Source organism: Ornithodoros turicata, chromosome 8, assembly GCF_037126465.1.
Source record: "Ornithodoros turicata isolate Travis chromosome 8, ASM3712646v1, whole genome shotgun sequence".
NCBI lineage: Eukaryota > Metazoa > Arthropoda > Arachnida > Ixodida > Argasidae > Ornithodoros > Ornithodoros turicata.
This window is the reverse complement of record NC_088208.1, coordinates 22362973-22385488: the sequence shown is the minus strand read 5'-3', so window position 1 is coordinate 22385488 and position 22516 is coordinate 22362973. Positions and strand designations below refer to the sequence as shown.

The following is a 22516-nucleotide window of genomic DNA, read 5'->3' as shown; positions in this document are numbered from 1 at the left end:
CCACATTGGTGTAGCCAGAGGTGTGTGTGGGGGGGGGGGGGGGGAGTTCAAACCCCACTTCCCCCAAAAAAACAAAGAAAACTACCCACAGCCCTGGAAGCCTCCGTGTATTCATGTTTGTGACCAAACGCACAGCCTAAGCAAACGCCAAACATGTCCAAGGTTGGATCAAACCGAAGGGCCGTTTGAAGGTTTGAAGCGCAGCCGCGCGCGACCTGCGCGCGACCGTCATCGCGCGCCGCGTACTTCGCGACTTCTCGGGAGCGCGTCGTGCGCCTTCAACGCCTTCAACCTTCAACAGTTGTCGAGTGCAGCGCCCCCGCTGCTGTCGGACAGCGCGTGTCAGGTCAGGCCCAGATGGTCGGGAGTCGGGAGGCGAGGTCGCTTCACTGGCTTCACCACCACTACTGCGTGAAGTTGCAGCGTTGGGAGCATAAGTTTGCCAGATGCACATGGAGTTGCAGTGGGTTTATTTAAATTGTTTAAATTCTCTCGCGGTGCCCATCAACTTATGATAGGTGATGCTGCGAGAAAACTTCACAGCATGGATAACAGCAGCAAACGTCTGTGCATGAAGACTGTGCTTGCCGTCTGCATTTTGGTAACACTTGTGGGCTTTTTAGTTGTCGGTTACTGGTGTCCGCAGGGTGTGTGCGTTTCTCCGAGACCTCTTCCACGAACTCGAACTCGAGTGAAGCATGTCGCATCCGATAGCATGGGGGAACCCCTGTCTTTTCTCTCGCACCCACTTCACGCTGGCTCGCAATTTAGGAGTAGACTTTCCTTTGACGACATGCTGAGGGACGACTTTGAGTTTGACATGAAAGGGTCAGACGTTATGGTGTTCCTTCATATTCAGAAAACTGGTGGGACAGTTTTTGGCCGACACCTAGTGCGAGACTTGGACTTGCAGAAACCCTGCGAATGTGAAAAGGGCAGGAAACGGTGCAAGTGTTTCAGGCCAGATTCGGACGGGAAGTTGTGGTTGTTTAGTCGGTATTCGACGGGATGGAAGTGCGGCTTGCACGCCGACTGGACAGAGTTGACAAGTTGTGTCGATGCAGCGATGGATCGCACCGAGAAGACGTCTGCCAAGCGAAGGTAAGCGGAAATGAATTATGCAGACGTCTGTGTGCTGAGTATGCAGCGCTGGCTGTTGAATACATAATGTGGTTGCCACCCAAAGTTGGAGAAACCGAAGCCGCAAGCGTGGAGCCCGGAGTCTGGCAGTTTGCCAAAGTGGCGAGCTGTCCAGCACCGCTTCTCTTTCCCAATGCCATATGATACAATTTCACAAAGGCAGTTGTTGGAGCAGTAATTTATCTAGACTCCCCCAACACCCCCTGAACTTGTTTACCTTTGCACCCACTACGGGGGGGGCATTGCAATTTCAGCTTTAGACACATGTCAGTAATGACATGTTAAATGGTTATGATATGTAACTGTAATAATGACCCCCAATTTTTTATAAACCCCCTCCCCGTACTTGGGATTCTTGGCAGTGGTGTAGCCAGGGTCGGTTAGGGGGTTCCAACTTTCGAAATCGTAAGTTTGGTAGTGCATTTGGGAGAGGGAAACGAGGAAAAATCTTCCTCCCCCATACAAAGTCCCCATAGAACCTCCTCCCGATTTTTTAAGATTTTTTTTTTCTTGCTATGAATGTTATTCTGGGCAAACCGCTGGATTCAACCCTCAGGGTGACATCCCCCCCCCCACGTAAGGTTCCCGTAGAACCCCTTCCGAAATATTTTTCTGGCTACACTACTGACATTGGGAATTCCAAACGACGGGAACTAGCCGAGGCAGTCCCGATTTAAGGACAGACACAAACACGTAAGCATCCAACGCGCAGAATCGACGAGATCAAATAACCCGGAAAGATCCTCGCGTCAGCACCTCTTTCCTGACTTACTTGATTTCATTGGGTATTGTGCTCGCTGAGCGACTGTATAAACACGTGCTTTCTGTATAGATGCACTCTTCTGTGTTCAGGTATTTCTACATCACCCTACTGCGTGAACCTGTGGCGCGCTTCCTGAGCGAGTTCCGCCATGTGCAGCGCGGTGCGACGTGGAAAGGGGCACGCCACTGGTGTGGCGGTCGCTCTGCTACGTCGCAAGAGCTGCCTCCGTGCTACACTTCGGAAGACTGGAGTGATGTCACACTCCAGGTTAGTCTCCTCATACATCTAACTTAACCCCGACCTACTCGATTATAACGCCATGTCATACTTGGCAACCGCTATGAGGGGCCCGTCCGTACGATCCGCTAGGGGGCGCTACTCACCGACCCGCGAAATCTATATCATGATTGAGCAATGGAAACTTGAATTTTAAACATGCGGAATGTCGTCTGCTACGACTACCGTAGCAGACGACAGCAACAGCTCCTATGAAAATGCGTAGAATGATGATGATTATCAACTTCAGAAATAAATATCTAAATTAACCACGGCCTACTAGATTCTAACGACCATGACATACTCTGCAACCCCTATGAGGAGCCCGTCTGCCCGATCCGCTAGGGGCGCTACTCGTCGGCCCGCGAGATCTATATCATGATTGGACAATGAAAACTTGAATTTTGAGTGCACGGAATGTCGTCCGCTACGATTACCGTAGCAGACGACAGCAACAGCTCCTATGAAAATGCGTAGAATGATGATGATTATCAACTTTAGAAATAAATATCTAAATTAACCACGGCCTACTAGATTCTAACGACCATGTCATATTCGGCAACCCCTATGAGGGGCCCGTCTGCACGATCCGCTAGGGGCGCTACTCATGGACCCGCGAGATCTATATCATGATTGGACAATGGGAATTTTAATTTTGAGTGCATGGAATGTCGTCTGCTACGACTACCGTAGCAGACGACAGCAACAGCTCCTATGAAAATGCGTAGAATGATGATGATTATCAGCTTTAGAAAGAAATGTCACCTGTAGGACATCCTGCTTGTACAAGAATACTGAGGTAAGATGAAGTACAAAGTATTGCAGGAATTGAGGAAGCAATAACCGGGCCGATAAGTAGCGCCACCGCTAGCTTCCAAATGCGGTGCTGGGAAGGGGTGCCTATGACATGGTCGTTATAATCTAGTAGGTCGCGATCTAAACAGCTGAAAAATCCGTCAACCATGGATGCAGTGATTCATCCAGCCCAAAGGACTTGCAACGAGGCTGTGCGAATTTTTCGAACGCCGAAGTAAATAATTGTGTGTCCGAATCGAGTGTGGAAGTCTATGTTCAAGTTTGAACACTTTTAATGCTGCACGAGCAAGCCCGAAAATGCTACAGAGTGTATAAAACAATGTGCATGCTGCTTCATGCTGCTTAATATGCATATTTCACATACACGTACCATATATCCATTGATATGCTTCAGTTATATGAGCATTTGCTTCGTATTTCTTGCGGTTATGTTTACATTCACCACGGTTTTAGAATGAATATTACCCATACATGCACTCAGTTCGGTTGTGTAACCATTCGCTTGGTATTTGCTTCTGTTATGTAACTACTATTCTCTTAGTATTCACTTTGGTTTTGAAATGGCTATTCGCACAGCTGTAAAGGCTATGTTGTTGAGCTAGCGGACATCTACTCTGCATACATGTTTGCAAAGTGTTCTACACTACTTAAGACGCCGCTCCCACAAGAACAGCTATGCGCTTGAGTTCCCTCAAAATGTGTTCACTTAAGACCCTCACTTTGGAAAATGAAGTTAGTTCTAGAGAATTCTGGGGATCTTTGTTCATCTGCGGTGAGGGTAGCGTGCAATTGGCCTTTTTAAGGTCACTTGATCACTTTAGCCTTGTTAGCAGACGACGTCTGTTACGCATTATTATGTAGCGACAGCATATCAAACTGCAGCCAGACAGATATGCGGTGCAGAAGAGAAAACAGCGATGCCGACTGCAGCTCAATAAATAATAAATGCATGTACGCACGGTAATGAGAAGTATTTATTGCACGGTAACAACACTAAGATTTCCTTTTGTCTGTCCCTTCAGGAGTTCGTCAGTTGCAACTCGAACCTCGCTGTTAACCGACAGACGCGCATGCTGGCAGACTTGTCTCTCGTCGGCTGCTACAACCGGTCCGCACTTCCCGCGCACGAACGAGACCTCCTCCTCCTCGCCAGCGCGCAGGAGAACCTCCGGCGGATGGCGTTCTTCGGCCTGTGCGAGCAGCAGCGCAAGTCCCAGTACGTATTCGAGCGCACCTTTCGGCTGCGCTTCCTCCGCCCCTTCACGCAGATCAACGAGCTGCACAGCTCCGCCGCCATCGGCGCAATGTCTCCGCAAGACGTGGAGCGAATTCGACGGCTCAATTACCTCGACGTGCAGCTCTACGAATATGCGAAGGGCCTCATGGAAGAGAGGTACAAACGGATTCGGGAACGGGATCCGAGCTTCGAGTCCGAGGACTTCGACGCGCAGTTGAACGAAGAGGATGCGTACACGCTACCACCGTTTAGGTAGGGGATATTTTCGTGTGTGTGTGCGCGGATGCTTGTTGTGTAAAGTGTTAGTCAGCGAGGGAGTGAGGAAAATACTATAGTTTCGTGCTCGTTAGGGACTGTACAGTCTGACGAGGAGCCTGTCGTAGTCAATGAGAATCTGTGGCAGTTGTTGGAGCGGAAACACTACGCACTGTTAAGGGTCCAAGCCTTTTGAATTAGAATAGTGCGTTGGGAAAGTGTGTCTTGCCTCACTACCTGTATTTTTACAAGCTCACTTCGAAGTGTCTTCGTGATCTCGCGATAGAATGGAGACTTGATTCTTGCATTGTACGCGGTATGCAGAAGACAGTCTTGAAGCTTGTGAGAGAGAAAAAAAAAACAAAGCAAAACAACTTAGGCTCCCTTTTCAAACGCTAATAACTTTGTGATGGGAATGAGGGCAGTACCTTTCTGCTGCATGCAGGTGAGCGGTCACGCGGAACAGTGAATTAATTGACTGACTAATTAATGACGGTGTGCAAATTAAAATATTATTGAACAGGAAGAGATTAGTAGTATAATTTAAAAACAAAATCTTGCTCTAGGAGTTACAAGTGCTCCGCAGACAACATTTCCGGCTGTCTACATTGCAGAAGTATAGGTTCCAGACCTGGTAATCTGCAATAACATTGTGGAAGATTTTAATTTATTCCTTTTATTTTGTGAAATTTATTTTTCGTCTTCTCTAAGTACAGAAAAAAAAAAAGAGCATTTGCATTTAATTTGTTTCTGGTTTTATTCAATGAAACAACTTATTTCTTCTTCTGGCTTTGCTGCTTACAAACATACAGACAAAGAAGCTGCTCAGTAAAACATACAACGTATGTCATCTGCATCAACGGAAGATACACATGAGTAAGAAAATCATTAACACACAGCAACAAAAACAAATTCAACAATCATCGAAACAATCACAAAAACAAATTACATGAGTAAACACAAGCAATGTGGAAAGTAACTGTTATGAAGCACATGCTGTCCAGATCCTAAGAAATTGAATTGCAACACCAAAAACTGATTTTTTTTTTCTCTTTTTTCATTTTCTCAAAATTTCCTTTAGTCGTGTACACTCCTAAGTCAGCATTCTTTTCTATGATGTTTTGTGCAGTACAGCTGATCAGAACAGGGATTAGTGCACTATAGTTAAAATTGTTTTACCATATTACGGTGCTTCACTTGGGCCCAAGTAACTTGGTTTTCACTAGTGCTTGCAAAAGGCACTGCTCTCTTTCTTCATCACCCTGTAAAATGTGCTGAATTCGGTCTGACTAACAAGCTTCCTATGCATCAGATCTTCCCTCAACGCTATCTATCGCTTCAATTTATGGCTTCCTGTCTGCTGAGCAGGGCGTCTTCTGAAAAGGGGAGCGACACTCTTTTATTTGCCAATGCCGTAGCCTTGAAACCGGATTGGTACTGTATTGAGTGGAAGGGACTTCCTTTTTTTTCTGTTTCATGTTATCCCAGCTGCTGCCCAAAGATTGTGTTACATCGTGTTAAAATGCTATATTCTAATATACTGCAGTAATTCTATGCTACCTTTTACATTTACATTTTATATGAATTTTTTAAAGAAAATTACCTTTCAGTTATATTTTGCTCATTTTAAGATAACCTTATGATTGAGATTTACACTTTATGTTAATATTTGATGTCTTTGTTCGCATTTACCACTTAATGAACATCCAAGTACCTCTTTTGCTGGAAAATTGGCCAGTGGTTTCCCCTGGCAATGCCCCAGTTTTATGTGCAGGCCACAAAAATAGTGCAGTTGAGCTCGGGTGAACGTTTTTCGTGTTCAGTATTGTAGCTGTACAGATGAAGGAGATATGTCAATACTGAATAGGTGCACTTGTCGTCGCAATAGGTCGTCTGCATGACGTTTCTGTTGTGCACTGTTATGAAGCTAGTCCTCGGATGTTGTTCATGTGTTCGCTTGATTAAACATTGACGAAGACCAAAGAGGCATGGTGTATAGGCAACGGCTAGTTATTGCTTGAAGTAGGGCACACACAATAATGTAAGCCTAAGTAAGCACTAAGTAATATAATGTAATTCAACTTCGAAATTGTCTTTGTATATCAGAAATGAAGCCTTAAAGCCAATGTCAGGACAACAAAAATCGAAAGTTAAGAAAAATCGTTATCACATGCTTTCTTATAATGCTAATCGTCACTGTACAAAATACTTCAATATTAAATTTGCAGCCAATTATTTATTATCAAATTTTATAGCAAATGCTTTGACTGCAGTGACGTCATCATCTACATCTGGATATCGCTTTGGCAGGCAAGCCCTAGGTTCGAGACGAAACATGCAGATTACATCTTATCATATATCAAAACAGTCCTCAATCAACTTCATCTTAGTCACATGTCCTGTAGGGAGTACGCAAAGTCGCAACAGCTCATGTACGCCTCCGTAAAATTGAGACTGGATACGAACATGTTGTCAGTTTTTCTTGTTATGTCACAAATAAGGACGCTCTGCTGGATAAACCTCGCAGATCCAATTCTAGCCTTCACATCACTTGACAGCTCTGGACATGTCACTTTAATGGTCTTTAATGGTAAAGGTTAACCTCATGTTTGACTGGCGTATTTTGCACGTGAACATGTCAAAAATGGTTGAAACGACGTAGCTGTACCAGGTTCTCCCCGAGTGGATGTGTTTAGTTACCCTTTCTAGCCATACCTAAAGAAGTAAACAAAATCCATCTCGCTCATCTACACGCTCAACGAAACTGTAGAGTCTAGATTTCCAGCGTCAGTACCGACGTCTACTTTTCGTCCCTGAGGTGACAGGTGGGAAATTTGCCCCCCTCCCCCGTATTCGTGCTCCCCAAAAGTTGTCTTTTTTTGCGCCCCTTTTGTCTTTTTTTTAGGGGGGGGGGCAGTCGCGTCACTGAGCTTGCCCTGCCCTGTAGACGCCGGCCCTGGCTCACGTGTTGGGTACGGGCAGTACGGTTCACAGCAGAAGACACACGTGCACCTTGAAATGGTAACCCCTTATTTCGGGGAGGGACATTGGTGAGCTGCACAAACAGCCGACCTGCTTGCATCACGTATTTCCAGCTATCTGGGTCCGACGGGAGAAAAATTAGAAAAATTTAAAAAGCAGCAATGTGATAGCACCCCCCAAGCTATGATGCGTGGTTGAATGCTGGACATGTTTTTATGCAAAAGTTGGAAAACAAAGGATGTGCAGGCCACTTTGATGTCATGTCAGTGTACGTTTGCCTGTCGTTGTCAGCTACTAGCTACAGTGATGAATATAATCAACCGCAGATTCAATAGCAGGCATGCAGGCATTTGTATGTTGTATTGTTTATATGCATATCAAAACAGTGCTTTACCAAGATCCCCCCTCCCTCCCTCCCTCCCTCCCTCCCTCCCACCCATGTTAGGGTGACAACCCCCTCCTTTTCTTTCCTGTGCACCCCCTACAGGGGAACACAAGTAGTGCACTAAAAAATGCCGAATGAGAGTCGGATGTCACACCGTGCTCATGCGTCCTCTATCTGCCAGTTGTCCCAGCGATTAAGCTGTCTGAGAAAAAAGTATCCCATTAAATGTAAACACAACAAATGTAACGCATGTAACGTAACATCACATAGAGTCTCAGTAGAATAATACTGTGCGAACAGGCAATGTAGAATGAAATATGAAACTTCTTGTGGAGCTGTCAAGGTCATTGGTGTTTCCATTACGTACAACTGCACACCGGACTCTACTTAATTTGTGTTTGTACGAGCGACACCCACACGGAATGTTCTAGTGGAAGAAAGAGCTAAAAAAAAAAGCTCAAACGACGGAAGTTCCGACACCTATTTTGTTGTGCGTTTACACAGCACCAGAATATTGGAACTGTCGTACCGCACACATAGCAAACGACACTGTGGGCCCTGTCGTCTGCTACGGAATATCTTGTGGCTGAAGCGCAGGGCATAGTAGAAGAGCATGAAAGGGAAATTTAGTAAATTTAGTGGAAAAGTTGGATGAAAGACTACAGTGAAACATTAATGTGCTAACGACAGTCCATTGTACTGGTCTAACTGGTCTACTCCTGGCAAATGACGTTTATCGCACATATCTATCATTAGGTTAATAATTTTTATTTAAAAACTGTGCAATGCTAAACATCACTCCAGTGTATCTTTGCCATCGTGCGAGAAGACATTTCTGCAGTTTTGAACTGCAGAAATGCAGTTGCTTGCTTGTCTTCTAGAACTAAACTCTGGAGCCTGCCTAGTGACACACACCTTTTATGAAAAAAAAAGCTAATGAGCAGGAGCCATTTTTACCTGTTTCCACCATAACACACTTAATTTTTCTCAAACTACAATAATGCTCTTAGAGTGGAATGTGCCAAGCTTATACCATTTGCACCAATGATTTCTTGCAGGAAATGCATTCACTCAACTAAAGGTGGTGTTGGGTACAGTCTGAAAAGATCATTAGGATAGAGTTGAAGTCGCGGCAATGTGGCTCTCATACGGTGGCAAAAGTAGATAATCGCAATCTACGATTGACTGCACATTGTTATGCCAGGATGGCAGTTATATCTGTAATTACAATTCAGTTGCTCATTACACGGAACACTGCGCGTAGTGATATCTGAATAAGTTCCTGAGATCTTAGCTCGAATGATCATATCAGCCAAATGTATCTTTCCTGTCTTCGTTTATTTTTTTCCCTTGTTTTTCTCTCTTTTTGCTGTACCCTCATGTGAAATGCCTTCCTGGTCTCCCCACTGTGTGTCATATCTGTTTGTCGCTTCTTAGCGTCCTTGTAACGGATTGTACTTTCCTGAAGTGAAATACTCCTTGTTTGAAAAACTATCCCTGTAATCTTAGTACAAATGAACTGTGTCCCAATTGTGATAATTACATACCAGTAGGCTTATAGCACAGAAGATTTCGAAATATATTTTTGTAACATGCCACGGGAAGGTAGCACGACGCAAGATAAAGAACCTTGTTACACGATGATACATAGGAACGTGTGTGTAGGTATTTACGGAGAACTGTTTGCCACTCCTGTATGAACTCCTTTGTAATAACGCAGCACGCTTGATTTTTTTCTTTTCTTTTTTTTTCTGGTTACTATTGTACAAAAGCGACACAACTTTGCAGTAGCATTGTTTGGTGGACTGTGCTTTGTGTCTGCTAGCGTGCCGGCGTATGACATTGCATATGACCTGCAAAACCCTGTTTATGCTGTGTGTCTTCCCACGTTATAGGACATCACGCCTTCTCTCATTATGCACTGTAAGCACTGAAAAAAGAAAATGAAACATTGTCGGCTTTCTCAAAGCATCCTATGCAGCTTTTCAAAGCAGACTACAACTGAAGTCCGCGGTTGCACTCGCTACGCTGAAAATAGGAATCCGAACAAGGTTCTACAGTGCCCCCCTGTTGGTACTTGGCATTGGGGGAACCACCATATCATGGCAAACAGGCTTAGATTACCAGTGCGCAGTTTATAACTGCATATCTTGACATGCATTGCACATAATCTTTGCAGGTCTTGTGCATATCTTCTGTCAAACCCATAGCAATGTACATCTGGAGGTGCTGCTGTGCCAGACAGATATAGAATTGAGCACATCGCTATCAATAGTTCCTGTATTTATATTATTAAGAGTGAGGTGCAAAAAATTGGCACAAACCCCAATGTGTTGATATTGTTTATTAAAATGTACATTAATGAATTTTAAGTTTTCCAGGTTCCTCAGTAGAAAGTAATGTTTTGCCACAATGCAGCGCTTTGTTTTTAAACGTGTGGACTTCTTGAACTTCACATAGCTGCTTTACAAAACTGGGTTTTTGTAGAGCAACCAATGGCTGCTAGTGAAGCTGAGTAACCTCATTCAATATTGTTTTGTGGTTCCCTTATTTCTGTAAATTGGTACCAGTACTGCTTCCTAGCGAAGAAGGCAAATATAAGGTCTGCTACCAAAGGGTTCAACTCAGTGTAGGATCTCTGACTAGAGCGTTATCATCTTGTGTTTGTGCCATATGACTGAATTTGCGATGATCCTTGTTGTGCCTGACTTTCAATATTAGGTGTAGCAGCATACTGTGCTCTGTTTTGTATGCATAATTGTGCCATGGCACCATGTAGTCATGATGTTTACATATTCAGTGTTGTACCCTATTTTCATTTTTATTTTGCGCCACAGAGGTGTTTGCCATATCACGTATGTTTTTAAAAGCATTTATAAGCATCAACACAGGTATGCAATAAAGTAGAAATCTGTGTATTTGTATCACATTGGTAATGTTTACGGCTTTACATCATCCTTAAGTCACAGGTGAATGGAAAGAAGCTGGTCCACAAGGTTATTTTAAGAAAATTGTGTTAAGTTATAAATATCGATGGCGTGTACTAAGCAAAACTTAATTTCTCCTTATTACATTTCAGTTAATTAATATTTGGGGTAGGTGAGGAGTGTTGCAAAAGAGCCTGGATATAAACCACAGGCATAGAATGTATCGTCCACTGCCCGAACAACTCATTTCTGCAACAATTTTGTAAGCAATCGCTGTCCCACTCTTTGACCTTTTAGCTCTTGTATTTTAGCTGGTTTGGGGTTTGACAGACTAGGCTATTGGAGCATGTTGTAAGCCCATTTTTAGTGTAGCATAGCCTGCTACGGATGCCACATCATGATAATACGCTCAACAAGTAAGTAAGCGCATGCGTTCACTTCTGGAAATTAATGTGTCTTGTAGTTGCATGTGATGTAATAGACAATCTGTGACAGATTCACTGGAAATTTATATCCAGTACTGGATATAAATGAACGTGTGAAACGAAAATTTAGCAGAACGGTGGGATAGGGAAGGGGTGCACTTTTGTTGTTGTTGGTGGTGGTGAAGTGCCCCCCCTGAGAATCTTCCCTGGGTTTGCCCCTGTCAGAGGTTCACATTATTATCGGGACATTCGAAGATAAATCATGACAACCTATGAATAAAGTGCACAATTTTCACAAGTGACCTTGGATCTTGCCCCCCCCCCCCCCCCCCCCTCGGTACGCCCATGATTACTGCCCCAGGCGGAAGTTAGCCTCAGGACAGCTCTGGGTCCATGTCCTTCTCGCGTCACTTCTTCACGTAGGACTGAGAACGACTGAGCAATACGGACAATTTGTCTCTGTGCAGGGGAGAGGGAGAATAAATCCATGTGACAAAATATCAACTCCGATAGCTGTAATAAGGGGCACTCGTAAACCGACATGAGTCTACAAAAGACACCACGTGCGCTTTTCCTTGAAAAGTTGCCCCCTCAGAGAGGGAAACTGTGGAGCTGCGCAGACAGCTGGCCTAAGTGCATAGCGTACATCGCGTAAAACACTTGTTTTCGCACTTCCCCCCCCTCCCCCTAGCTGCTGCCATTACGCTGGGTAGAGTATTTCGTGGTATATACATACATTCATATAAATCCGCAGTATGCCTCGTGATTCTGGCAATACATTTCTTCTGAAAGAAACTTTATACAATTACTTGTGCATGGCTAAATCTCTCCAAAGAAAAATGCCGTAGATCGTAGAATTTTCAGACGATATTTTAAGACCTATAGAGTTGTAGAGAGGTCATACCGGGTCATACATTTCGAGAACGTGTCGTGTCGTCCCTCCTCTGTCCTTTTCTCGGGTTCCAAATTTTTTCAGGTCATACACCGCGATATATGCGAAATGTTTCGCAAGTCCTGCAGCTGGTGATCATCTGGAAGTGTGGAAGGAGCGACAGTGCACTCGAAAGCGCTACTATTGCACGTTTTCGCGGCTTTTATTGTTATTAAGCATCTTATTTACTTGATCTTTGTTTTTCAAATTTCGCGGCTTTTATAGGGAGCTCACTCAACAACAAATAGTACGCGCCGTTCATCATAGTTCCTATGTTAAATGCTATCGGACTGTAATTTAACATTACGTTATGCTTTTCTCATTAAAAAAAGCTTTTAAAATAGCATGAATTAATAAATCATTGTAGCAGTTTTTTTTTTTTAATAACGTAAAGTTTTAATGTATTGCTACGCGACGCTACGAATGGCATAGGTGCTGTGTCTAACATCTAGCTTTTGTGCTTGTTGTTGTTTATCGTGGTGTTGTTTATCATATTTCGTGATGCCTTTCGAGCTGTGAAGGAAGGCTAGGGGCAGACAACGGTGGACAGCAGTGTTGTCCAGTGAAGCTCATGGACGTAGCTTCATGGCACAGTCATACCCATACGATGCCAAGTGGGTAGTATTTTCAAAAACGTGCTATTTACTGTACGATCGTGAGATAGGTGTGGAAGCAGAAATTTAGTGTGCACATGCACGTGTACTAGATTTCGCAGTCTCCGCTCCATATATTATCGGCTGACAAGCCACAATACATTTGTATAGCGTCACTACATCAGAGATAAGGTGGGCAGAAACGTGAAGCTTCCTGTTTCGTATCCGCACGCGTGCGAGATAGATTCTATTACCAGCGGCCTGCAGCTTGTCATTCTGCAGTTTCCGGTGACTCTGAACCCATGAAATGTCGTTTCTTTGTGTGTGTATAGTACACTGACATTTCTCTATCGTCTGCAGGACTGACGTATACGGATTCGAGCGTCCAGATGACTTCGACTACAAAAGCTACAATGAATTTTTTGCAAACTACCTTAGCGTGCTTTATCGACGAGGTCGAAAGTGGAACTACCTTATTAGCAAGGATCGTCCCATCAAAAAGGGATGGAAAGGTGACGTCTTGCATCTTATCTTCACTGCATGTCTCATAAAAATGGAAAACAACTTTATTTTTTATAAAAAATTTAGTCAACTTAAAGTCACCGAAAATAAACTTAATTCTTTTTCATTTATGACACTTTTGAATACGTAACGGAACACAGAATAATATAGCACTATGTAACGATAATTCCAGACTGCTGTGCACTTTTCGAAACCTTGTGTTCTGATACGCTTTCAGTAAGACGTTAAACATTGTCCGGGAGCTTTCACATCGAGAAACATTAGTCCCGGGTAGTCTGAGCGACACACCTGCGGAGAGACTTCCATTCAGAAATTCCCAAAATTCTGGCAAACATTGTCTATAGGTGAACTTGAACAATGCCGAAAGGTACAGCTTTCTGCATGGATCAGAACCAGAACTAAACCCAAGTTCTATTATCATTGACCGAACTCGCCCAGAACTGAACCAAAGTACACCTGAAATGATTTCTAGTTTGGGCAACGGTTCAAATGGTTGACGCTGTAATGTTCGGATAACGAGCCATATACGAGCCAGGTCATTCTGCTATGTGTCGGAAATCATGTTTAGAGTCAACCCAGTGGCTTTTTAATTCCGTAGTCATTTTGTGTTTGCATTCAGTCGATGTTGCCAGTGGTTTCAAATTTTTTCTCATTGAATGCAAAGTGAACTTGTAACCTTCAGCAATCGGGCTGCGAGAAGGATGAACAGGCAACCTTCAGCTTTGGAGCGACATGATACTTTCACTTCTTACTGCATGGTGAATATTGAAGTGGTTGTCCAATGAGAACTTAATTTTTCAGTGAAGCGCTATGTTCGCAAGGGGATTCCAAAGGAGCATCGCAAGCAGGTGAGTGAGGCACACTCACCTCTGGTTCCAGAATGTGCTTAGGGAATGTACTCCTTTTTTACCCCCCCTCCCCTGGTTTGCATCATCGTCACTTCGTAAAAAAACTTGAAAAATAAGCACTGCACGGTACGCTGCATAGCAAACTGTTGAGTACTGCACAGTGCGAGGAACTCTGGTGCACTTTTTTTTTCTACCTGGAAATCTGCTTTTCCAGCAGATATCGCCCGACGTCATCCCGTATTCCACAGCTTCTGCATTAAAAAAATAAATAAAAATAAAAATAAAATCTTTGCTTCCCCTCGAAGAAAAAAAACAACGTAAAACAATGAAAATGCGAGGCTCCATATTGTTACATGCACGTGACAAGGAAGACAGCTATGCTCAGATTTCGGAACTGTTCTCTAACCCTACTCCATCTTCAAAGTTTCTAACGATCGTGTCTTCTGTGCTTGGTGCGATCACGCGTATCCCACTTCGGCTATATCAGCTTGGTTGGATCACGAAAGCTGCAACCTGAAAGGCAAATTATTGAGGCCCATAGAAGGAAAAAAAAAGGTCTGAACTGGTACGTAATTCGGGTATAGGTTGCTCCGTTAAATAAACATATTGTTTTTGATGGTATCATCTGTGCTATGTTCTGTTTCGCTACCGACCTGTTACGAACAGATTTCTTTGCTACGCTGAAAAGGGTGTTTTAAAAGCTGGAAAGGTCCAACAGCTGTGGGTGACCACAGCTTGTCAAACTTTCTGTTGTTAGTACGCACTTAGTGTTTGTATCGTGTCCTATGCTCTTCTGCACTGTTCTTTGTATGATGATGAAAATATGTCGTACCTTTTACGAGGATGCATCAACGTTCTAGGTATGGATGATAATCTCCGGAGCACAGACACTTCGAGATCTGCAGCCGGGACTGTATCGCACCCTTTTGCAAACTCACTGGCAGCAAGAAATTGTCGAGTCCATACGAATTGGTTAGTTTCTCAATCCGTATACATCGTCCATCTTTATGACACCTCAAAAATGAATCTAAATGTTGCTAAGGGAGTCTAAAGGGTTCCAAAGCAGTATACTTCGAGACAACGTAAGAGCTACGGTCACAGTACAGTCTGCCAGCGGATGATGCTGCTGCGCTTGTTGAGAGTGGGGCATACGAGAAGACGGCAGACGTCATGCAGGCGAGGAAGCTGATGCACGTTATGTTAACGCGGATATATTACGTGTACTCGTTTAAAAACGTGCAAATGTGCTCTAAGTGTGCCAACTCCGACAACTGTTATTGCAACATGGTCAGTGTACAAAAGTTTGAAACATGCAGACGCATTACGTTGTGACTCTGAGGTGTTATGCACCTAGCTAAGCCAACGCCACCTAGATACACAAGGCCTGCTTGTTTCCTCCTCTCCCTCCTACGCTACGTGGACATATAAAGTCGGAATTTGTCTGCTGCTGCAATTTGCCGTTCCGTGAATTCAAGAACCCGCAAATGACTGCAGCTTACTTGGAACCTGCAGACCCGAATATTTAGACAAAAAGTGCAACATGCTTTCCAGAAAACCAGTTTTGAGAAAGATTGAAACCATTTTGCGCTTCATTTCCAAGTTTTCCCATTTGGTAGGCGGGGGACATTCAATCACCACCCGCAGACGACGGTGGTTCGTCTTCATGGCCGCGACCGGTGAAAGCACGTTCGTGATTGGCTGCTGCCATTGAAAACACGATCCTGATTGGCTGACTGTTAGTTGTTATGTCACGTTGACGAGTAAGCAGTCTTTTTCTATCCAGGTGGTGTTGGCTGAGCCAACCGTAGACGTCTTTAGATTTGTGGGCTGTGTTGGCCTGTCTCGAATTATAGCAGGTGTCGACGAGAGTACCGCCGTGTCTTACACGACGGTTGTGTGACTTCCGCAGACGTCCCGAGGACGTTCCCGGACAACATTTTCTTCCGCAACGAGCACGACGGGAACAGGCTGGCTCTGTTTGACATCCTTGCAGCTCACGCACATCACCAAGATTCTCCTGGTTACTGTCAGGTGGGATACCTTTGCTGAGTTCGCAACGACCTTCTCAGAACGAAAGCTTTCATGGGTCACTGAAGCGAAAAAATTTCAAAAAAGAAGAACCGCTCTTTCGGCTTGCTGGTGCTTACTACGTGTGAGGGCGAGTGCATAGGGGAGACTTGACTGAGAAAAAATATGTATAGGACAATGACTGGCACTCACTACCAACAATAACTGCACTACAACCAAACGAACCCTGCTTATTATAGACCTTGTCGCGTTACTCTCAAGCCACTAGTCTCCGTGCGCTCCTTAGCCTCGTTCCCAGCGTCGGCACAACAGGGGCGGACTGCCGAAATCGCTCGTCCCACTGGGATGAATACTGGTGGCCGCCGTCTTGAATGAGTATGACTGACGATAACGTAACATTCCATATAACTAGTCATCCAGTAAACATCTGAGTAGCATATCAACGTTTGAAAGATGAAGGAAAAAGAAGATTGCTCTCTTCCGCGTGCGATATGCACAGTTGTTCACGTGTGGGGTGCTGGCCGGTGCGATATCTTTTCTGCACCGGTTCCCGAGCGGGAGAAAATGAACGGGCACAAAATGAACACGAAAATGAACGAAAACGCACACGGGAAAATGAAGGAACTCGGCAGACGGCAGTCCACACGTGCACAGTTCCTGTGACTACCACGGAGTGGCAGCACTAATGGTGGCGCCCATTCCTTGAATCGCGTTTTTGTGTACAGGGAGTTTACTCCTACGTCACATTGCGGCGTGGCATGCTCGTAAGCCCTTCCCAGTGGTGGTCACTTTTCGTGGTAGTGGCTTCGAAAGATGACAAACTGGGCCATTTTTCGGTGCGACAACCATGGTTTTCATAAAAGGAAAATGTGAGAACGACAATGACGAAGTGTCTTCGGGATAAAAGAAGGGTACACGGACGCGACCGGATTTCAACGCACCATTCGAGGCTTCGTTTTCGAGCAAACGCTAGATAATCTCGGCAGCCGCGACAAAAAAGTGACCACCACCATGGCGGCCAAACGCGTTCGTTTGACATCATGCGAAAACACCTTATGCATTCCTCCCCCTCTCCCGTCTACCCTCGGAATCTCCGAGTACACTGGTGCATGAAACACACCTTCCACACAATACGCTTATCGATCTTAGTAGCTGAAAGGGAAATGGTGGAAGCCGTTCGCATCCGGCAAGAGGGAACTGCCAGTATCAGCTTGGCGTCCGTCGCGTTATCAGACAAGGAAGCTAAGCTACTAAGATCGTTAGACTAGCATAACGTGTGGAAGATCTGTTTCACGCACCCGTGTGCTCGGCGATTCTGAGGGTGGTGAAAAACGGGAAATAGTGTATAAAAGCGGGGGTTGTTTTGGTTGTAGTGAAGTTATTGTTGGTACGTACCGAGTGCCAGTCTTTCTCCCACGCGTTTCTTCTCCATCAAGTCTCTCCCACGCACTCGTTCTCACACGTAACACGTATAAAGCCCCACAGTGCTCTAAACCGATACCCTAAATGTTAATCTTGAATTGGTGTGTTGTACGTTATCCTGTTTGCGCTCTCAGGGTCTCAACTTTGTCGCCGGCTTGTTGCTGCTCACGACGGAAGATGCGGAGGTCACCTTCTGGTTGTTGCACGTGATGGTCACGCAGATACTACCTGACTATTACACAAACGACATGTTGGGGCTGCTGACTGACATTGAGGTACTAGCGGAATTAATAAGGTGAGGCTCGCGCTGCAGGTATCGCGGTTGAGTGTTTGTAAGTTTGAAAGCCTCACCGGTTTTGTGTTTCTGCAGCATGAAAGCCCCGCCAGTCTACGAACACCTGCGAAAACATGGGGTTTCGTGGGCGCTCCTCACCACCAAATGGTTTGTCTGTCTCTTTGCGGAGGTCTTGCCTATTGAGGTACGCTTTGCTTTTCTGGAAATTGCGTGCAACTACAATGTGCTCGTCATAAATGTCTCTTAACAGATGTAACGAGATGTAATTTTAGAAGATTACCTCCTAAGGATTTACTTTCACAGGCCAATTTTTGGCCCGTAAAACATAAATTGCACATAAATTTGTCCTGTGAAACATAAATTCTATCTTGGCGCTGTCACTACATGCTCCCGGGAAAGCGGCGTATTGTTAACTTCCGTTGGAGCTCGTTCTGCAATATCACTTCAATACTACAACTGTTGTAACACCCAATTTGTATGTGTTCAAGAACACTAAGCACATTATTTTGATATTTGATTTGGTTTTGGAGCAACCACACGATATGAAAACTTTGCTCTTTTCTGTCTGTGTTCTATGGGTGCCAACAAACTCAATAGATCTCAAGCACAGGAAACTACCGTTCAAGGGAATTTTTAGAAAAGGTCTTCCCGACATGCAGTATCAGCGTCTTAATTTCTAAGCAACCAAAATGGCAGCCTTCTGTGTGATTGAATTCTCTACTGATTCTCTGCTTTATGGAAATCTTTTGGGAGGCACGTTAAGGCCCTTCGTTGATCTTAGTGGAACTAACGAAGGTGCTGGCATTATCACGAACTACGCAATGTTGGAGCATGTGCAGAAAACCTTACCTACTTGATCTTTGTGGTGTTGGACATCCCAGAACAAGTTTACGTTGCAAAGAGTGCTGTTCTTGCAGACAGTGCTGAGGATCTGGGACAGCCTTTTCTACGAGGGATCGAAGATCCTGTTTCGTGTTGCAATCACGCTCATTATCATTAATCAAGATCGGATCTTGGCAGCTCCAGGGTTTACGGAGATCACTACGGTGTTTAAGGACATCACCGGAGGGTATGAAGTGATCAACTGCCATTCCTTTATGCAGGTTTGTTGCTCACCTGTGCTCTAGATGTCATCATATTGTCTCACATTGCATGTTTCATGAAGAGACACTTGTATAAGCTAAGGGTTAAGAAACCGTCATGTGTTGTACAACAACAAAGTGATTTTATGCAAAGTAATGTTGTTACATAAATCTGTAACAAAAACACACATGAACTGGCATACGTAGTCTCCTTTTTTGGGGGGCTGGGGCTGGGGGGGGGGGGGTCCATGGCTTATCTCAGAGTGCATCTTATCTTCCCAAAAATTTTCAAAACATTCCTAAAAACGGGTCCTGCGGCTTATCTGCGGTGCGGCTTATACACGTGAAATTACGGTACAAACGCATAACTCTTGAATCAGTTGCGGAGAACCCGTTGTACAGAAAATGACATTGAACCTTACCACATTAAGCAACTTTAATACAGTCGAACCCCGCATATATCGAACTCGAAGGAGATCGCAAAATAGTTCGATTATATCCATAATTCGATGTATCAGATGTGCTACATTAGCACACGCATGTTAAGCACCCGCGTTTAACACTAGTCCCAACCGCAGTCATGACAGATGTCAAAAGTAGCGAAAACACTTTATTTTACAGCAAAAAAATCGGTGACCTTAGCTTGCGTCTTGTTGCGCGCCAAGAAGTTGAGCACACGCGCCCCGATCTTGTCAAGATGCTCCACGTTTGTAAGGTCAGAGCTTTCCATATCTATGCAGCAACGATGAATCACTTCAAACGCCGAGATTAGCTCAGTGGTTGTCGGCTATGGCTGTGGTTCTTCATTTGGCGTTGGTGCTAGCCGCTTCATCTATTCATCCGGTTCTTCATGATTATATCCGCGTCTGTCCGTCCGTCACGATGCACCCCTGGCGCCTCCTCGTCCGTGTTTTCGCCCTTTCCGCCCACTTGCTCACTCCTCCTCTGCCCTCTTTCGCCCTCTCCGAGGGTGCGAGATCGCTGCCGTGAGTGCCCAGAAGAGGTGGCCTTTTCAGGATCCCGATGTTCGACGTATTGGGTAACCTCGGTATCGAAGTTCGATAAAGCCGTACACCCGTGCTATTCTTTTACATGTAATTTGCAAGGGGATTTTTTTTATTGTACGATATACGCAATAATTTGAAATATGCGGGTTTGACCGCATCATTTTGGGTTGCCCATCTGGCATGGGTATCAGTCAGGATGGAAGCAATCTTGACACATTCTAACGCCTTATCCACCAATCTCTGCAGGCCATATTCAAAAAGCCGGGCTCCATATCATCGTCTCTCATCCAACAGCTCAGAGCAAAGTGCCGGGAAAGAGTGTGTCAAGAACAGGCAAGACTCAGGCAAAGATGAACTTGTCACCCCCGACACTGTGCCATGCATCCAGTGCATTGCTCTAGTCTCTTCCAAAGATATTGCACGGAATCCCAGCCCACGGTTCATTGTAAACATGTCAATTACATCAGTGCTCACAATAAGAGAGGGCACGAGCACGCTAATTAACTTGATTTTACAGTGACACGTGGATTCCATGCACTTCGAACTGCAGCAAATTCTGCTGGACTTGGTCGTCGGGATGGCTCTTTACATAAACCTGGACACCGAACGGTGTAGGGGCCATGTGTCTCCTACTGATTGTAGTCTTTCACTTGCATCAAAATTTGGATATTTGTGTGCTGTGCAGGACAGCTCCTGCGTAGGATGGCAAAGCGTTGTGGAAGTTCTCCTGCGTGTCTCTTGCTTTAGCTTTTTTAAATAATTAGACGCGTGTTTGATGTGGGGACATCTTATTCTGTTTATGTCTAGTTGTTTGTATTGCAAGGCGATTGCACTTTTACTGTCGTGAATTTCGAAATTCCTAGTCTTTTTTTACGTCAGTGGCATTCTTTTGTGCCATCCTCTGCAGTGTTGCGCATGGATACGATGTGGCAATAACCTTTAAGGGGCTTTCACGAAGTGATTTTGTCCGTACATATATTACAAACAATGGCAACTGAGTAAAGGTCTGATATTACTGAAATATGAAGAAAAACATGAACTTCTGGCTACAATTACATGTACGCCTAAAAAAAGACCTGTATTGTTCTACCATATGCATGGCATGCTCTTTGATTCAGGTACTTCATGTGCATTCCATGTTCCACTTGTAACACGTTACTATTAATATGTTACGACTCCTTTACTGTCACTCATCAAGTGCTTTTTATATGCTACAATGCTTCTAGCTGGCAGCGCCTTTCTTTTGCTTTCTTTCATGTTTTAAACCACAACTAGCAGACGTAGAAAACAGACATACAAATATTGTCTTATATATCTTGCCAATATTTGCAACTGTGAACGTCAAATAAGCTCACTGCCAATCATTATTGGTAGAGTTTTGTTGCTGCTACATCCAATGGGCTGCTGTTACAAGTGTTACGACATGCATATTGTTTTAATTATCGCGGTCGGCACTGATATTAAAGTAATTTTCTATTTTTTACTTGACAAGGTTGCGGTGAACACATTGAACCGTTTTTCAGCTTGATCTTTCACCTGCAGTTACTGTTGAAGCCTGATTGAACTATCGTGAGTGATCAAAAATGAATGCACCCTGGCATGCAAAAAACGTTTCTCGCTGAATGAAAGACTCTGTTTCCTTGACACCAACACAAAAGGAACGGGATTCAACCGTTCCATCATTCGTGGTTGATGCATGAACGAAACTGCAAGTTGCACTTTCTCTCGTCTCTCCTCCTCAAGAAGAGTGGCAATGTGGAGCGACCTCCCATTGGTTTCCTCAAACGATTCGCCCAGTCAGTGTGGGAGATCGTTTGAGGAAGCCAATGGGTGGCGGCCCTGCAATGTTACGCTTCTTGAGAATGGGCCAGTGTCAAGGTCAAGGTAACTGCATATTTCGTCAAGGAGAGATTTAGTGTCCCTTTAACTCTTGTATACTGTACGGAACTGTTACACCTTCTAAAGCTGGTAGGACGTTCATCTGGTCACCCAGGCAACCTTGGAAGCGGAATAACATGGATTAGCTGGACAGTTTCTACTTTCACATTTTTGTGCAGTCACTTGATTAGAACATCTCTCTAGAAACTAAGAACTGCAGTCCAGCCTTCCTTAATTTGCATAATGTGAGCCAGGATGCTTTAGGTCAAAATATTTCTTTGAAACAATACATTTGACAGCTTTTGTAGTAGGCTATGTTGTTGGTCATGGATACCTGCACTTTTCTTGTAGCAATCATTGTTGTACTCTCAAATGAGCAATATTGCCTGGTATTATTAGGATGTATTGAACATGGATGGATGGATTTATATGCAATGACGTATTGAATGTGCAGGATTACGTGCACACTTTCGTGTATGATACTTCAGTCTGACGGATTATATGTATAGATAAAGCTCCTTGTCTTTCATTGTGCTTTGACGCTTAAAATTGAGTCCACTGTTATAACACGTGCAAGCTGTCATAAAAGCTTGTCAATACAAAGCCAATGGAACGGTTTCTTTTTTCTTTTTTTCTCAGTCTTTGGACATGTCAGCTTTCTGATTCCAAGGTTATGGGATCGAACCTGGCCTAACACACTAGCT

General features: G+C 44.3%; 2 protein-coding genes across 2 annotated transcripts; both read left to right on the top strand.

Moving 5' to 3' along the window:
* The first annotated feature begins 237 nt into the window (after positions 1 to 237).
* LOC135366695 (heparan-sulfate 6-O-sulfotransferase 2-like) lies at positions 238 to 10772 on the top strand. Its single transcript, XM_064599517.1, has 3 exons — positions 238 to 1101; positions 1993 to 2170; positions 4018 to 10772. The coding sequence occupies exons 1-3, from the start codon at positions 512 to 514 to the stop codon at positions 4486 to 4488; spliced, it is 1239 nt and encodes a 412-aa protein (XP_064455587.1). The 5' UTR covers positions 238 to 511; the 3' UTR covers positions 4489 to 10772.
* A 1791-nt stretch (positions 10773 to 12563) lies between these two features.
* LOC135366696 (growth hormone-regulated TBC protein 1-A-like) lies at positions 12564 to 22420 on the top strand. The gene is made up of 9 exons (XM_064599518.1): positions 12564 to 12751; positions 13091 to 13242; positions 14054 to 14100; positions 14961 to 15072; positions 16010 to 16131; positions 17685 to 17845; positions 17921 to 18029; positions 18763 to 18948; positions 20181 to 22420. Exons 1-9 carry the CDS (start codon positions 12723 to 12725, stop codon positions 20286 to 20288), a joined length of 1026 nt encoding a protein of 341 aa, XP_064455588.1. The 5' UTR covers positions 12564 to 12722; the 3' UTR covers positions 20289 to 22420.
* The last annotated feature ends 96 nt before the right edge of the window (positions 22421 to 22516 follow it).

Coding starts and splice junctions, on each gene's coding strand:
- LOC135366695 (XM_064599517.1), top strand. CDS start 512: ATGATAGGTGATGCTGCGAGAAAACTTCACAGCATGGATAACAGCAGC. Junction 1,102..1,992: donor AAGACGTCTGCCAAGCGAAG/GTAAGCGGAAAT, acceptor TTCTGTGTTCAG/GTATTTCTACATCACCCTAC. Junction 2,171..4,017: donor GGAGTGATGTCACACTCCAG/GTTAGTCTCCTC, acceptor CTGTCCCTTCAG/GAGTTCGTCAGTTGCAACTC.
- LOC135366696 (XM_064599518.1), top strand. CDS start 12,723: ATGGCACAGTCATACCCATACGATGCCAA. Junction 14,101..14,960: donor CAAAGGAGCATCGCAAGCAG/GTGAGTGAGGCA, acceptor TCAACGTTCTAG/GTATGGATGATAATCTCCGG. Junction 16,132..17,684: donor ATTCTCCTGGTTACTGTCAG/GTGGGATACCTT, acceptor TTGCGCTCTCAG/GGTCTCAACTTTGTCGCCGG.